General features: G+C 31.4%; 1 protein-coding gene across 1 annotated transcript; it reads left to right on the plus strand.

Annotated features, from left to right (window-relative positions):
• The first annotated feature begins 1,261 nt into the window (after positions 1–1,261).
• Positions 1,262–4,705, plus strand: LOC110888601. Its single transcript, XM_035980127.1, has 7 exons — positions 1,262–1,616; positions 1,720–2,937; positions 3,025–3,258; positions 3,360–3,726; positions 3,826–3,971; positions 4,042–4,469; positions 4,580–4,705. The coding sequence occupies exons 1-7, from the start codon at positions 1,262–1,264 to the stop codon at positions 4,703–4,705; spliced, it is 2,874 nt and encodes a 957-aa protein (XP_035836020.1).
• The last annotated feature ends 12,963 nt before the right edge of the window (positions 4,706–17,668 follow it).

Raw genomic sequence — 17,668 nt, forward strand, 5'->3', positions numbered from 1 at the left:
TTTTGGAAATGATTTGATAAAAAAAGAATGACTCACATTGCAGATTTAACGAGCAGAGTATAAGCCTACTAATTAGCCTTGATTAACCTAATTTAAATAACAATGCACACGAATTGGGTTAGTAACTAATACAGCAGTTACGACAATTCACGAGATTAAACCCTCACAACGATTTTACAAAGTGCAATACTTAAAAATTCAGCGGATTCACAACGAATGACAGAGTATAGCCCGAGTTCGGACAGCACTCAAACATTCAAGTCGAAATCACGATGAATAACAAAGTATAAACCCAATTTGAGCAGCACTTCAATAATCGTTGGATAGTTTCAATCGATTGGACGTTGTATCATAATAGCGATCGAGTTATTACCCTGTTTGTTGCCGCAACGTTCCGTGATTTGTGTGTGTTGATAGTAATTTACGTATAACTTAACGTATACTATGAATTTCTACGTCGAAGTAAAGCAGAATGTCAAGTGCCAACCCCTCTATATATACTGAAAATTGGAACCGCCCGCGTGTCGCGAAGGGTTCCTTGGTCCCTGTTGCGTGTCGCGGGGCACACCCCTATGGCCTAGGGTAGCCTGGTCATCTGCATAGCCTAGGTGAGTCGACGTTGCTCGAAAATTCAATTTAGACAGCGAGTTTTGATGATAATTATCATTTAGGGTTTACCCCCCTGAGTTTTAGGGGCCCTGATCCTGATTCCGATTGTTCTAAAATTTTTAGGTTTTATGCAAAATTACTTGGGTTTCTAAATTAGGGTTTTCTTATTAGATAATTAACATACTAAATAATAATTTTAATGAGAGTTGTTACACCTTAGACTTCGGATAATCTCACAGAGAGATCGTGACGGAAGGGCTTGCAATTTACCTACGTGTTCCGAAGTTGCTGCTTTAATAGTTGATGAACCTGATCTCAAGATAGAAAACGTGATATTGTTATCGAAAAGCGTTCAGGAGTCCTTAAGCGTATTAGCGATTTACATCCTTCTTACCTTCCTCTCCAGTATCCAATTCTTTTTCCGTACGGAAACGATGGCTATAGGATTAATATTCCTCATAGGGATTTTGGTCCTAACAGAAAGAAGACAAGACCAACTTGTACTATGAGGGAATTTTTTTCTTATAGAATTCAGGATAGGCATAACAATTTTTCTCTAATTCTTAATGCAAGAAGGTTGTTTCAGCAGTTTTTAGTCGATGCCTACACAATGATTGAAAGAGAGAGGCTAAACTTCATACGTTTTTAGCAAATGAAACTGAGATCTGACTCGCTTAACAGTCTTAAAAATGTTCAAGAGGTTGGTCAGAGTGATTTGAGTCATACAGGACAACCTGTTATATTACCGTCATCGTTTACTGGTGGTTCTCGCTACATGATGCAAAACTACTTGGATGCTATGGCGTTATGTCGGACGTATGGGTATCCTGATTTCTTTATCACAATCACATGTAATCCGAAATGGCCTGAAATTGTAAGATTTATTGGTGACTCATCAATTAAGCCAGAAGACAGACCTGACATACTTTGTCGATTGTTTAAGATGAAACTTGATGAATTGATAAAAGATTTGAAGCAAAAGAAAATATTTGGCGATATTAATGCAGGTATGTCAAACCTACACCCACTTTGAATTTAAAATTTTTTTTGTCTTCCCATACATTTTATTTACTATATTCAACTCATCGTTAGTATATTTTTTTTGTGTAGTTGTTTACACAGTTGAGTTTCAAAAGCGTGGTTTGCCACATGCGCATATTTGCTTATTTATGAAAGCTGATCATAAGCTTCCTACGGTTGAACACATCGATCCCTTTATCTCAGCTGAAATTCCTGATAAAAACGAGGATCCTGAATTGTATTCTCTTGTGAGTGACTTTATGATTCATGGTCCTTGCGGACATGCCAACATGAAATGTCCATGCATGGTTGGGAACCGTTGTTCTAAGAATTTTCCAAAGAAGTTTTTGGAATCCACTTCCATTGATTCTGATGGATTTCCCGTTTATAGGAGAAGAGATTCTGGTCACACGGTTATGAAGAAGGGTGTTACTTTGGACAATAGGAGTGTAGTTCCATACAACAAAAAGCTTCTTAAAAGGTATCAGGCGCACATCAACGTGGAGTGGTGCAATCAGGCTGGTTCAATTAAGTATTTGTTTAAATACATTAATAAAGGACCTAATCGAGCCACTGTTGCTGTTTTTGATTCAGACAGAGGTCCAAATGAGGAGATCCCAAAAGATGAAATTAAAGAATATTACGAAGCTAGATATGTTTCCGCATGTGAAGCCAGCTGGAGAATATTTGCCAATGATGTTCATTATAGGTATCCTTCTGTTATGAGATTACCCTTTCATCTTCTAGGACAACAAAATGTTGTATTTAATTGTGACGACGATATTGAGGATGTCCTAAACAAACCTCAAGTAAATTCCTCTATTTTCTTAGAATGGATGAAGATGAACAATTCTAAGCCTGAAGCAAGAGAACTTACTTATGTTGAGTTTCCTTCAAAATATGTGTGGAAGTTAAAAGATCGTTGCTGGCAGCCACGCCAAAATTATGTTGTTATTGGGAGAATTTATTCTGCGTCTCCTTCTCTTGGTGAGGCTTATTATCTAAGAATTCTTCTTACTAAGGTTAAAGGACCACGATCATTTGAAGAAATCAGAACATATGATGGTGTTGTTTATCCTACTTTTAGGAATGCGTGTTATGCACGTGGCCTGTTAGATGATGACAATGAATATATCGAGTGTATTAAAGAATCCAGTTTCACTGGAAATGGTCATTATCTTCGTTCTTTGTTTGGAACACTACTTTTGTCTAATACGCTTTCAAGACCTGAAGTTGTTTGGGAGAAAACGTGGGAGCTATTGTCCGAGGACATTTTATACAATATGCGGAAAGATACTGGCATGAGCGGTATGTTTTTCAGCCTTTTGTTATATTTTGTGATGTTATATTAACAAATTGTTTCGTTATATCAAATATTTTTCGTTTTCATTGTAGGATTCGTTGTTTCTGGCGAACGTTTAAAGAATATAACGTTGTCCAAAATCGAAAACTTTCTTCTTCGTAATGGATCCAGCTTGCACAGGTTCCCACCAATGCCTTATCCTGATGATGACTATCTAATGTCCGAGAGCAACCGTCTGATATATGAGGAGCCTTCTTTTGACACGGATGAACTTAGGGCTGAGTTCAATAATCTTCACAGCTCTCTAAAGATGATCAAAGAGCAGTGTATAATGAAATTATGGATGCTGTTCGAAGTGGAAAGGGTGGTGTGTTTTTTGTGTACGGTTATGGTGGTACGGGCAAGACCTTTCTGTGGAAAACTTTAGGTGCTTCCATTAGATGCAATGGACAGATTGTTATTAATGTTGCTTCAAGTGGTATTGCATCTTTGTTATTATCACGAGGTCGTACTGCTCACTCACGATTTCATGTTCCAATTAATCTCAATGAAGATTCGGTATGCCATATCAAGCCTAATACTGAAGTCGCTAATCTTCTAAACGAAGCCAAGTTAATTATTTGGGATGAGGCACCGATGGTACACAAACATGCTTTCGAGGCTCTTGATCGTACAATGAAGGATGTTTTGAGTGTGTTTGATTTAAGAAATTCAGAACTTCCATTTGGTGGAAAAGCTATTGTCTTTGGTTGTGACTTTAGACAAATCCAACCTGTTGTACAAAATGGAAGCAGGCAAGAAATCGTAAACGCCTCTTTATGTTCATCCCACATCTGGTCCAGTTGCAAGGTGTTAAAATTGACAACCAACATGCGTTAGTCGATTGGATCCAGCTCCTCAAACATAGAGGAGATAAATGAATTTGGTAAATGGCTTCTAGAGATCGGCGAAGGCAATGTTGGTGATTGTAACGATGGTGATGCAAATATTGAAATACATGATCATCTTTTAATAACTGATGAAAATGATTCAATTCAAGGTTTGATTGACTTTGTATATCCTTCGGTTCTTCATCGTTTTAAAGACCGTGACCTACTTTTCTGAAAGAGCTATACTTGCTCCTAAGAATGAAGTTGTTCATGAGATAAATGATCGTTTGCTTGCGTTGTTTCCCGGTCAAGAAGTAGAGTATCTTAGCTCTGATAGTTTATGTCCAACTGAGGAAATTAATGATCCGTTACATCAAGATTTATATAATCCAGATGTGTTAAACAATGTGAAAGTATCAGGATTACCAAATCATAGATTGGTATTAAAATTGGGCATTCCGATTATGCTTTTGAGGAATATTGATCAGCAAAACGGTCTGTGCAATGGTACGCGTCTTCAAATCACACGTCTTGGTAAACGTGTTATCGAGGCTGAGATATTATCAGGAAGTAATGTTGGTTCAAGAACTTACATCCCAAGAATTAGCATGATACCATCTGACAAGAAAATGCCCTTCACGTTTCAACGAAGGCAGTTTCCAATAACAGTAAGTTTCCAATAACAGTATGTTTTGCGATGACTATTAACAAAAGTCAAGGACAATCTCTATCGAGAGTTGGTCTATACCTGAGAGACCCCGTGTTCTCACATGGTCAGCTTTATGTTGCTTTGTCGAGAGTAAAGACTAAAGATGGCGTTAAGGTTTTAATATTCGACAAAGATGGGAGGCCAACAAATAAAACTGCAAACGTTGTTTACAAAGAAATATTTAGGAAAATGTAGTTTAAACTTTTGTTATGAGGTTGATTTATCCTAACATCAATGTTTTAGTAATTGTTTTTTATAATTTTTTTTCATATATATATATGTTGTCATTCTTCTTTTTCGTAATTTTCATGTTAATAATATATAATTTTATTATTTAAATATACTTAACCTCATTGTTATATCAATATAAGACGATATTTCTATGTATTAAATATAACATATAAACAAAAACTAGACCAAGTAGATATTTATAAACACGGTTACATAATAGAAGTCCAAACTACATAAAGATCGTAACTACCAAACATGTTAACCTACTAGAAAACAACTTTTAACACTACATAACTTACTTTAGCTTTCTTCATTAATCAAAATTACCATATATTATGGTTCAAACCTGTTTCAAAGTTTCAAACATCACCACTAGCGGAAAACATCGGTAAGGAACAAAGCACCTATATCTGGAAAGTACTGGAACTTGCAATGATCACCTTCTTTTATGTTGTTATCTTTTAGCCATTTCGCCCAGCCTTTCACAACATACTTGATACTGTTTTTATTTGGCTCCGCCCTAACATCATGTTTTGTCTCCACATTCTGCCTGTTGGCGATCTTAACTTTCAATGTTTCGTCAATTCCTGTGATCCCTGCTACTTCAACTGGTATGCGCTATAAGTTACAAAACATAATAATAATTTCCATTAATGATGTTGAGATATTTTAAAAATACAAAACTTAACCAAATTATGTAAACATATTTGACGCGTATTAACATTTAATTTTTTGTTGGAACTTACAAAGTGTTTCGTGTATGGCACAAAAAATATAAGCGGACCAATATCATCATCATCAAACTCCTCTGATTCAGCCGAAGAGTCTTCAGAATCCGATATGACGACAACATCGTTTTCAACTCCAGCCATTCTAACAAACATTTAAAATGTTAACCCATTTAAAAAAAAGATCCAGTCATAACATATAATGCAATCTTTTTTTTGTACTTTAAAGTAATCACAAACATACATACGTTAAATACGGTAATTCCTTTTGATGTTACATTTCTATTCTACTTGAGTTACTTTCTTTTATTACTTAAACATATCCTATATTATTAAGCCTTTTTAATCAATCTAAATTACACAAACCCATTTGTCATGACATTCAAAAACAAAATTAAGTAGAAATCTTTGTTGTTCCATCTTTTATTACCCAATAAGTCAATAGACGAGAACAAGTTAACTTTGCAACCTAATCGTATAAAACACCTTATTATGGTTTCCTTTAAGATAATGATACTTTCCTTAACTACAACATTTTTCATACAATCATTTGTTCGAATACCTGGTGTTCATACATATTTCTTTATAGCAATATAAAAATTACCTCTTAAGTAGTATTAGACAATCATTTCTCATAACTATGAATTTATGATTGTTATATCTATAAAATTTAAACTGATATAATGTTATTAATATTTTCATTATTTATAATCCACATATAAACAATACTAAAGGAACTGTTATCACATGAACGTATTTGATTAGAAATAAAGAATGATTCATTGTTCAATATTAGGCTATACACATATTGTAATTCATGAACAAAAATATATATACATAAGTTAAATAAAATCGTATGTCAATATAGGTAATTTAAGAAAATTGTAAATCATAAGTTTATTCAACAACCAAAACCATTTAATCATCCAAATCAAACTATTAACCAAGAAAATCAAATTTTTCATAAGATTATCAACAGAATATTTCAACCAAATCACACTATGAGCCCAAAAAACTAAATTTCCAAACACATGCAATACATATAATACCTTTTTAATTTACATAACATACTAATTATTGATTTTCTTTACAAATACTTAAACTCAGAATTCACATCTACTTAGTCATTAATCGGTTTTAGGGTTACATCCTGTGAGTTATTTGGAATAATAAAGACAACTTCAGTTTTGAAATCAACATAACAATCGGTGTAAAAGTGATCGGATATGAAATCGAAAACTTACCTATACTAATTTCTTAAACCTCCTTTTGGGTATTCTTGAGCTATGTGAAGAAGGTGAAGTGAAGTTTCTGTAGATATTAGGTGATATGATATAATGATTGTGATAGATATTGTAAAAGGTAGATATGTTTCATTTTTAATTCGGTTATTTCATAATTAACATTTAACTTTATTTTCTTTTCTATTTCCAATATTTACTCTAATAATTTATATAAATACTTAATCCATAAATGTTAGGTGAAGTTGCAGTAGATTGTAGATGATATGATTGTATTACTGTCATAGATATTGTAATAGGTAAGTATTGTTATTTTTTAATTCGGTTATTTCATAATGAACATTTACCTTGATTTTTTTATATTTCCAATATTTACTCTAATAATTTAAATAATTGATAACACTATTTATTCACAATGTTCGATTTATAAAAATGAAATATAAATAATTTTGTCTTAATAAATAATATATATTTCGTGATATAGTATTTTAGTAATATATAACTTGAAAAACATATAAAGTTTATATATATATTCAAAGTATCTAATACCAAAACTTATGTAATTAACAATACGAAATATACAAATGAAGTTAATTGTCAAGATATTTAACCTTCACATGTCAAAATCATAAATTTAGTAACAAAATTGATAACATTAATACATTTACACACTTATTTAGAACATAAATTTATTGTTAAATTGTTATTATTTTCGTCACTTGCCAAGTCTAGTAGCGTGTGTCTATGTTTGGGCACACCCTGTTCTTTTTTGTTGATATATAAAATTTACCGGGGTAACCCTTTACCCAAAAAAAAACTATAGGGTGTGTATATGTAATTTAAGAGTGACTCTTGTAATATAGAGGATACTAACATCTCATCTTTCAAATCATGACTATCACAATAGCTCTTTCATTTAAAAAGATTCCATGCAAAATGATCTATATGACACACCCATTTGTCCCTCTTGGTTGTATTTTTTATTATATATATTCATTTTTTATTGTGAAACTTTACAATTAACATATTATTTATTTTACCAAAATTACATAGATGAAATATCAAAAAATATGTATATAATGTTATATTATTAAGTAACTTATCTTTTTACTAATTAATATATGTTATACTAATTTTTTTAGACAATCAATGCTAATTTATAGTTTCTTTGGGTTTTCATGTTAATACATTTTTAACTCCAGCAGTTACACAATACAAGTGTAGTGAGATGCGTAAGTTATGGAAATTGTATTTGGATGGCAAAAGATGCAATGTACTACACGGCTTACCGGTTTATAATAAGACTACAAATGTAGTTTACAAAGACATATTATCAAATTTATAGTTTGATTTATGTAATCATTATTTTTATATTAATAACCAACTTTATAAGTCTTATTTATATTTATTTTCCGATATTTTTTTTTTAAATTTTAGTTCAGGTTCTTTTATTAGTTACAAATTATGTAAACAATTTGAATGACATATAATTAACCACAACTTAATTTGTAAATATACATATTTAAACATTGATAATCCACAAACATTTATAAAAGATACCAACGTTACGTACATTCCAAAATATGGTATCATATAAGATATGCAACTAATAGTTTTTAAGCTTAAACTACTAATTAAGAAAAAAAACATGGTTAACAGTACTTGCATGTCCCAAAAAAGAAGTAGACATCTAATAGTTACAAAAAACAGTCATGATTTAGTCTACACAAACATCTGAAGCATTAGGTTATAGAAAATGTTTTAACCTGCATTAATTGGATCCACCTTTGATAAGATCAGGAGATTTCGTGAACATACAAATGTGAAATGCAATGTGTCACCGAAATGAAGGCCATTCTCTTTCATGAACATCGGCCAACCTTCGATAGCATACCTTATAGCATCTCCATTCTTCTGCCGCCTAAGATTCATATCTATTGTTTTTCCATTCATGTTCATCACTTTTAACTCATGCACTTTCTTTTTGAATCCTCCAATTCTTACAATATCAACAGGCATTCTCTGCATTAAAAACATAGTTGTATAAGAAAATTAGCCATATTGATGTTATACTATTTGTGTTTGTCATTGACTATTTAAAAAAATCATACCAAGCGGTTTTCTCCATTCTTTGTGAACTCATGAATACCAGTTTTGTGAACATCATTTATCCTTGCAACACCTTTTGGTTGCATATCCACTATCTTCAATGCTTTCTCATATCTCTTTGTATTTTCTTTAACCTTACGAAACATGATACAAATTGTATTATTAGACTAATATATTTAATCCCAGCAGTTATAGTAAATCTTCATTACTAAATGTTGTTAAGTTAAGCTATACGTACCAAGCGGCTGTGTGTTCTCTGTCCAACAGTTGTCACTTCTGGCATTTCCACTTCTGATTCACATATCAGGCTTTTACTGTTTTCTTCATTACAACATTCCGTAATCTCTTTTCCTTTATTTTTAAGCTGTTAACACAACTACTAATGAAAGTACTCATCTGTTAACACATTACTAACGTTAAATAAGAAATGAACAAATATTAATTACATATATCTAAATATATGTAAATATATTAATGAAAGTACTCATCTATTATTTTCTTTAAAATAAGTACATCTGCTTTTGTTGGTTGGTTAGTGTCTTCTATGATCAAATTCTTTCTTCCTGCCTTTGACATTTCTTTTCTTTCATTGTTCTTATTCACCTCTTCTTTGTTATGTCCTTCAAGCATCTGTATTTGCTAATTAATAAAATCCACAAATTCTTATTGTAATTTTTTTTAATCTATACCAAGGATAAGTTATTACCTTACTAAGTATTTGATCTGTTGAGTCATCATCTTCACAGAAATTCTGATATAAAATAAGATACCTAAATTAGTCATATTTACGTAATACTGTTATACGCTAATTTAAATGACTTACAAAGTTAACGTTTTTGTAGTATGTGTCTCTAGGTATTTCCAGCAGAGAGTCATCTTCACTTTCTTCTTTCTTTGTAAAAACTACCTCAACTCCTCTACGATAAATTTTCAACTCAAATGTGACGCTGTCCGTCTTCTTCAACAAGAGTATATCATCCTCTTGTATTTCAAGATCATCAAATAACTTCGGACAACCTTTTGTAAAAACATAATTATCATTGATTTTGTCCGTCTCAACGTTCCAAGTCTGACCTGCTGCATAAATTTTGTAACAATCTTTGACTGGCGAATAAGCGTAACAGTTTGTTACGTAAACTTCAGGAATCACCTGAAAAGTTTTGTAATATTTTATTGTTGGATATATATGTATACCATTTATTTAAAAACTATAACAGAATAAATCTTAATTTACAAAACATGTTAGTAGACTTACTATAATCTTTAAAATGCCGTAACGGTTGACCGTGACAAACGATTCACCACATATGTTTTCCACGAAACAATCGATTTCAATGTTTTTGTCTTCCATTATCCTTAACCGCAATAACGTCCTCTTTGGCAACTCAAGCTCCCTTATGACATTACTCCATCCGTCAGTGATAACGGATTCCCCACTTACACTTCTCAAAGAAACTGGCCAACTTTTTCCACTTTCATGATTTATCATTATTTTTGTTCTTTGCCAATAATCTCCATATACGTTCTTAACAAACTCAATTGGAAGCACCTACGGTTACATTTATGTTATACATTTTAGTTAATAAAAGATATAGATAATTGTTTGTGAACATTGTAGCATACTAGTTTTAACGATGAATCATCATCTAACGAAGCGACACATGACGAGCTCATTTTTAAATACTTGTAATATACAACATATTTTAGAATCATTTAATACTGAACATTAAGTCATACATATTTGTTCATAGCAATATAAAAATTACGTGTTAACTAATATTACACAAAAATTTTTGATAACTATGACTTTATGATTGTTATATCTATAAAATTTAAACTGATATAATGTCATTAATATTTTCATTATTTATAATCCACATATAAACAATACTAAAGGAACTGTTTTCACATGATCATATCTGATTATAAATAAACAATGATTCATTGTTGAATATTAGGCTATACATATATTGTAATTGATGAGCAAAAATATAAATACATAACTTTAATAAAATTTTAGGTCAATATAGGTAAAAAAATCACACTATTAACCAAGAAATCACATGCAATACATATAATCCCTTTTAAATATACATAACATACTAATAATGGAATTTCTTTACAAATAGTTAAACTCCGATTTCAACTCTATAAACAATATCAACAGAATCTTTCAACCAAAACCATTTAATCATCCAAATCAAACTATAAACCAAAAAATCAATTTTTTTTATAACAATATCAACAAAATCTTTGAACAAAATCACCCTATTAACCCATAAAACTAAAGTTCAAACAACATGCAATACATATAATCCCTTTTAAATATACATAACATAATAATAAATGAATTTCTTTACAAATAGTTAAACTCCGATTTCAAGTCTATTTAGTCATTAATCGGTTCAAGGAAACAAAATCTTATGAGTTATTTGTAATAATAAAGACAACTTCAGTTGATAAATGAAGATAACAATGTCGTAGAAGTGATCGGAGATGTAATCAGAATTTTACCTTTACTAATTCTTCAACCGCCGTTTGGTGTTCTTGAGCTTTGTGAAAGGAGATGAAGTGAAGTTGCAGTAGATGTAGATGTAGGTGATATGATTGTATGAATCTTTAAGATTTTGTTTTAGGTAAGTTTTTTTTTATTTTTTAATTCGGATATTTAATAATTAACATTTACCTTTATTTTTTTGTTTTATTTCCAATATTCACCCTAATAATCCGTAAATATTTCGATTATTTATTTGGTAAATATTTGATAATATACCACTAACATTGAATTTAATCAATGTATATATGTCCTCATGAATATATACTTGGAAATATAAATCTGCCGAAATTTTATTTAACTTTTTAAACAATTGTTTTAGAATTATAAGTGAATATAACAAAGGAAATACAAATCATAAAATGCAAAATATGTATCTTAAATGTAATAACATTGATTTCGAATTATACCCTATATATATATTTCGAATTCTTATTGTTATATTGTAAGAAAAAAACTTTTCCATATTAGCCATAATTCTTATTGTTATATTTCGAATTCTTATTGTTATATAATTGTTTTGACTTCCAATGCAGTTTTTGTTATGATATCCATTCATAGAATCAGCCATAGACCGTTTTATCATTTATTTATACACCTTATTCATCATACAATGTTTTCGTTTATTAATTAAAATGTATATATTTAATTGTTTAAAAAGATAGATTAACAACCCGTGAGTATTCACGGGTTATAACCTAGTTAACAATCTATACTATATAATAAAAGAAACCAACTTTAGGACACTTGTCATTATTCTAGACCATCCTTAATTTTAGATAATTATTATTTAATTTAAATTATTAAATATCAATTAAATTATAAATCTTATCAACCCTAAATTATTGGCATAAACTTAATTTCAAATTGTAAAGTCTTAATTTATATTAATTTTTTAACCTCCGTTAGAAAAAAAAACTAATTATGCTACAAACAACAAAAAAATTTTTAAAGTTTTGATAGTATAACTAAGTTTTTCGATATATGCATATCACCTCTCGCAAGAAAGATAATAAAGATATTTTGGAGTGGTCTTTAATTCCATTTTACTTTTTTATTTCCTTTAATAAAATATAATCAAACCAAAAATTTAAAATAGTATTAACCTAATTAAAAAAATAATTAAAAAAAATCCATTTTGATTTAGAAAGATTTTTTTAACAATAGATAAACCCGTGTAATACACAGGGTTTTTAAAGATAGAATTTTTTTTTATTATTTGCTATATAAAATTAGATTTATTAAAGCCCATATAATACACGGAGTTTTTTTTTTTAAATATAACTTATTATTTAGTACATAATTGCATTTCTTCAACATGTGTATACACAAGGTTTTTTTTTTAATATAACTTTTTAGTGTTTGGTACATAAATTTACATTTCTTCAACCCGCACAACAAACGAGTTTCTTAAAGGTATAATTTTAAAGATTTTTTTAACAATAGATAAACCCATATAATATACAGGGTTTTTAAAGATATATCATTTTTTTATTATTTGCTATATAAAATTAGATTTATTCAACCTGTATAATACACGGAGTTTTTTAAAATATAATTTTTTTATTATTTAGTATATAAAATTATATTCTTCCACCCGTGAATACACATGGTTTTTTAAAAATATAACTTTTTATTGTGTGGTATATAAAATTACATTTATTCAACCCGCACAATAAACGAGGTTTTTAAAGATATATTTTTTTATTTTTTTTAATATATAAAATTATATTTACTCAACACGTGTAATAAATGATGTTTTTAAAAATATAATGTTTTTTTTATTTAGTATATAAAATTACATTTATTCAACCCGTGTAATACACGGGGTTCTAACCTAGTATATATATAAGACATAAATTAACCTTTACGTCTTATGTGTTTTTAAATTGTTAAGCCATTTACATTTTTATTTTATGATGATTGCTAATAATTTATACTAACCATGCCCACCAAAGATCCCTGTGTTGGGTGCCTAAATGGTGTTGCAGTGCCCTTCAAAATTGTTGCAACAAATTCCCACAGAACATACAATTTCTAATATTTCTTTTTGAATACTTGGTGCTTGTGTGCGTATACTTGGTGCTTGTGTGCCTAATGATTACTTTTAGATTACTCATTTGTAATAAGTTTTTGTTTTTTAAGTGTCGATTTATGGTTTATCACATGGTTCATTTTTATATGGTTTATTGTACTTCTATAAGTGAAAAACATTTTTGTTTTGTAAGGGTTGATTTATGGTTTATCACATGGTTAAGTTTGTATATGGTTTATTGTACTTCTATAAGTGAAAAGCGTTTTTGTTTTTTAAGGGTCGATTTAAGGTTTATCACATGGTTCAGTTTTTATATGGTTTATTGCACTTTTATAAGTGAAAGACGCAATTTATTTTATAAGGGGTTGGGCCGTTGGGGCACCCCGTGATGCCGTGATCACACCGCTGCAAGTGGTGAGATCACGATAGTCATGGGTATCACGACCCGTGATGTTTGAGTGTGGGTTGTTTCATCGGTTATGATTGGGTGTGGGCTTATAGGTGGTGGTGTTGGAATGTGATGGTTTGATGGGCGTTGTAAGTGTTTTAATGGTGGTGTGTTGGAATGAGGTGTCAAATTGTGATTGAGTGTGATAGTGTGGTGGTGTGACGAATGTGATGGGTGCCCCTAGTGCCCTAATATTTACATAAGGTTAATTTGACCTCTAAAATGAGGAATAGTACTTGTCAGAAGGGTTAAACATTTATGTTGATGTTATCCATTTTGAACATCTTTTATACGCTCTTACTATTCTCACACCCTTTTCACTCTATCTCTCTCTCTCTCTATATATATATATATATGTATGTATAGAGAGATAGAGAAGAGAGATGTGTGAATATTAACTCATTTTTATATTGTGTTTTGTATACCCCTATTTGAACAGTTTTCATTGTTATATGAATGGTAGAAAGGGTTTATACAATAACATATTTACTTTGTTATAGCATTCAATGATAAATTAGATGATATCAATTAGAACCACAATAATCACTAGTGCTCTAGTGGTAGCCACAAGTATTTAAGTTTCACCTATGGTGAGTCTGGGAGAGTTTTTCCATCCAGTTCTCGGGTTCGAGTCTGGATGATAGGGGTTTCTCATTGAGGGGTTTTAAATTGGGGATTTATTGTGCGAGTGACTATCTAGCGCGGACCTGGTTAAGACAACGTATGCTAGACCTCCCGACATTCGCGAGTAATCACACCAATAAAAAAAATTAGAACCACGAGTGTCAATATGAAGTAATATAATTTAAGAACACTTTCTTATTATCACTACTAGATTATGTTTGCAAGTTAGGGTTATGAATATCAAACAAGCAAGACTAGCTTTCTTGTTAATTAGAGTTATAGATAATTCTTTTCTTTAAGTACGTATACTAGTGTTCAACAATTGAGGAATATCATCGTGTACCACGACTCATGCTCGATATGGTAACCACCATACGAACCATTGCATGTCGAATGTCGTCAGGTCATGCAAGATCCTAATAAACTAAGATAACTATGGTAAGTTGGATATCGTATTCACGAAAATTGGTAGTTGGTATTATACGGTTTATATGATTATGAAAAGTAAAACCAAAGATGATGATTGATTTGAATCAATGTAATGTTAGACTAAGTGGCAATTAAACTATGAACCAATAGACACAATGAACACAAAATAAGAAATACATGATAACTTTCGATTTCAAGGTCTAATCAATCATGCATAAGCCTGTAATGTCACTTGAACGTTTGACAAATTACATTTTTTTTTTTTTGAAACGACAACTATCTTATTCAAAATCATAAAATAGAACAAGGGGCCAGCAAGCGACTGGGAGACCCGATCAGATAACCAAAACTACATAATAATCTCCCAAATATTAAAATCCCGCCATCTCTTCCACACTATACCGCTGAAAGGGGTTCTATTTTTAACCCACTCAAAGAGGACTCTTCTTTTTTAGCTTCCACGACTTTTATCACATTTAATGGCGCTTTTTAAAAAACTAACTCATTTGGGGCCTTCCAGATCCTCCATAAAGTTGCAGCGAAAATCATCTCCATAACCTTCTTCCATTTTGCCGAACCCTCCAAGGAATGTGACAACCCTCAAAATCCTATGTATTCCGTACAATTTATTATTGATAATTAAAGTGTTTGACGACTGTGTGGAATTACTTAACTGCTTTCTGATATCTGTGATGTACTTACATGTGTATGTTAACATACTAGTAGTATACAGAAAAGTTACTAAATAGTCTGTTATGCTTTCCTGAGTGTTGAAAATTAAAAACGTTACAAAAATATATATGTATGACACTTTACGGATTAATTAAGCACTTTAACGGAACAATATCAAATCGAACAACCGGACATTAGCCGGAACACTAAAATATTACCGGAGACATTGTTTTTATTTTTCTGAATTAGTTATGGTCCCCAAATATCATAACACACACTACATAAATATCTAGTAACTAATACCCTAACCAATACACTTAGATTTCAACTATGATTAAACTAACTAGTTACAACCTACATCTAGACCCCCCCCCCCACCTATGACCATCCAACACGGTGGCCCCACCATAGATTTTATTTGATTATTATATTGGATCATGTTCCCCCATCTATGACACTTTACACAATGGATGAACACATGAAATGGTTATAAGAGTAGTCTTGTGAGCATAAGTCTCATTTCACCATCCACACATTCAACACCACTTCTCTCCCTTCTCCTTCTTCCTTTGTTTTGGCAGCCAACAACCACCACCACCCTCACATCATCTTTCAAGCAATCTACACTCACCCAAAGGTGCAAGAAGTTCTACAACGAAGCTCGGTGCGTTCGGAAGTGGAAGGACCTTCTCCATTTGCTATTAACCACCACTTTTCTACACTCGAACTTCCCTAGCCTTGAGCTAGTGGTAAGAACTTAGATCCGATCATTCTTTATGTTATTTAAGTGGTTAATAGATGTTAGAATGATAAAAAATTAAGAAACCTTAAAGCTCATGAACAAGTCTTGAATATAATGTGTTAAAGTGTGGATAAAGAGAAGATATGTGTGTAAATCATGCAGATCTTGTGTGGTTATGATTATTGGTTGATTACCTGATGTTTTGCTGGGTAATATTGATGTTTGATGTTGTTATAATCACTAAACATGTTAACGGAATCAATCGAACACAAGTTAGTAAGTTAAAGAATGAAAACAGAATCTGTCCAAGTTTTACAGCCAACTTCAGTTGGCTGTAAACAGGTTGTAAACAGTACGAAAAACTGATATTTTGACTCTAAAACGTGTTATTATGAAATACGGTTCTAATGGCACCGGAATCATAATTTTTGGACTCCGTTTACTATTTTAAAAGCGTCTTTTCGTAACAGCAGCTAGAGCTGCAATTTTTCTGCTGAAAAAGTGCGTCTTGTTTTCTGTTATAACTTGTAATCTGTGTGGATTCTGATCACGAAATTTATACCATAGTTGAACATCGATGTCTTTGTAATTACCCCACTAGAATTTCGTAAATCGGACGCTCGATGAATTTTAAATAAATTATCTCGTGGACTGTGGTCAGAAAAATATAAATCTGAATTCAGTCCGGAAAATGAATTTTTATAAAATATTGGTAATGAACCGGACCCCGATATTTTTACACAATAAAATTTAGAACGTTTAAGGCATTCTGTAAAAAATTAGGAATTTTTGGAATAAGCTAACTATTTTATTAAAATGTCCGAAAACAGCCGGTTTTGAATGTTAATGCTGAATTGACATAAGTTGTGACTTGCGTGTCTAAATGTCGAGTATGCTATCTGTGAATGATCTAACATGTTATATGTGTTACGTGCACTATCGTATGTATGCCTATGAGTGGGGAATGGATGGGAAGTATATATATACGGGCATAAACAGTGAAAGTAATGCATGCTATGTGATAGATACGTGTAGGAACTTTGTGCTCTATTTGTAAGACACTAAATGACTAACTGTAAATCATACTAGGACGTGATTGACCGACCTTGACTGTCAGCGATATTTGAGAATCTAACCGAGCAAACCGAGGTGAGTTCACACTTTTCTACAAAGCATGGTAACTTCCCGGTGGGAATGGGAATGGGTACAGGAATAGGGATTCCTCGTCCTTTGGGACGTGTTCAGGAATGTGAATTCCTCGTCCTTGAGACGTGTTCAGGAATGTAAATTCCTCGTCCTGTTGGGACGTATTAGACTTACTGGACTAGAACTCTATCAGCGAAGT

This window comes from Helianthus annuus, chromosome 11, assembly GCF_002127325.2.
Source record: "Helianthus annuus cultivar XRQ/B chromosome 11, HanXRQr2.0-SUNRISE, whole genome shotgun sequence".
NCBI lineage: Eukaryota > Viridiplantae > Streptophyta > Magnoliopsida > Asterales > Asteraceae > Helianthus > Helianthus annuus.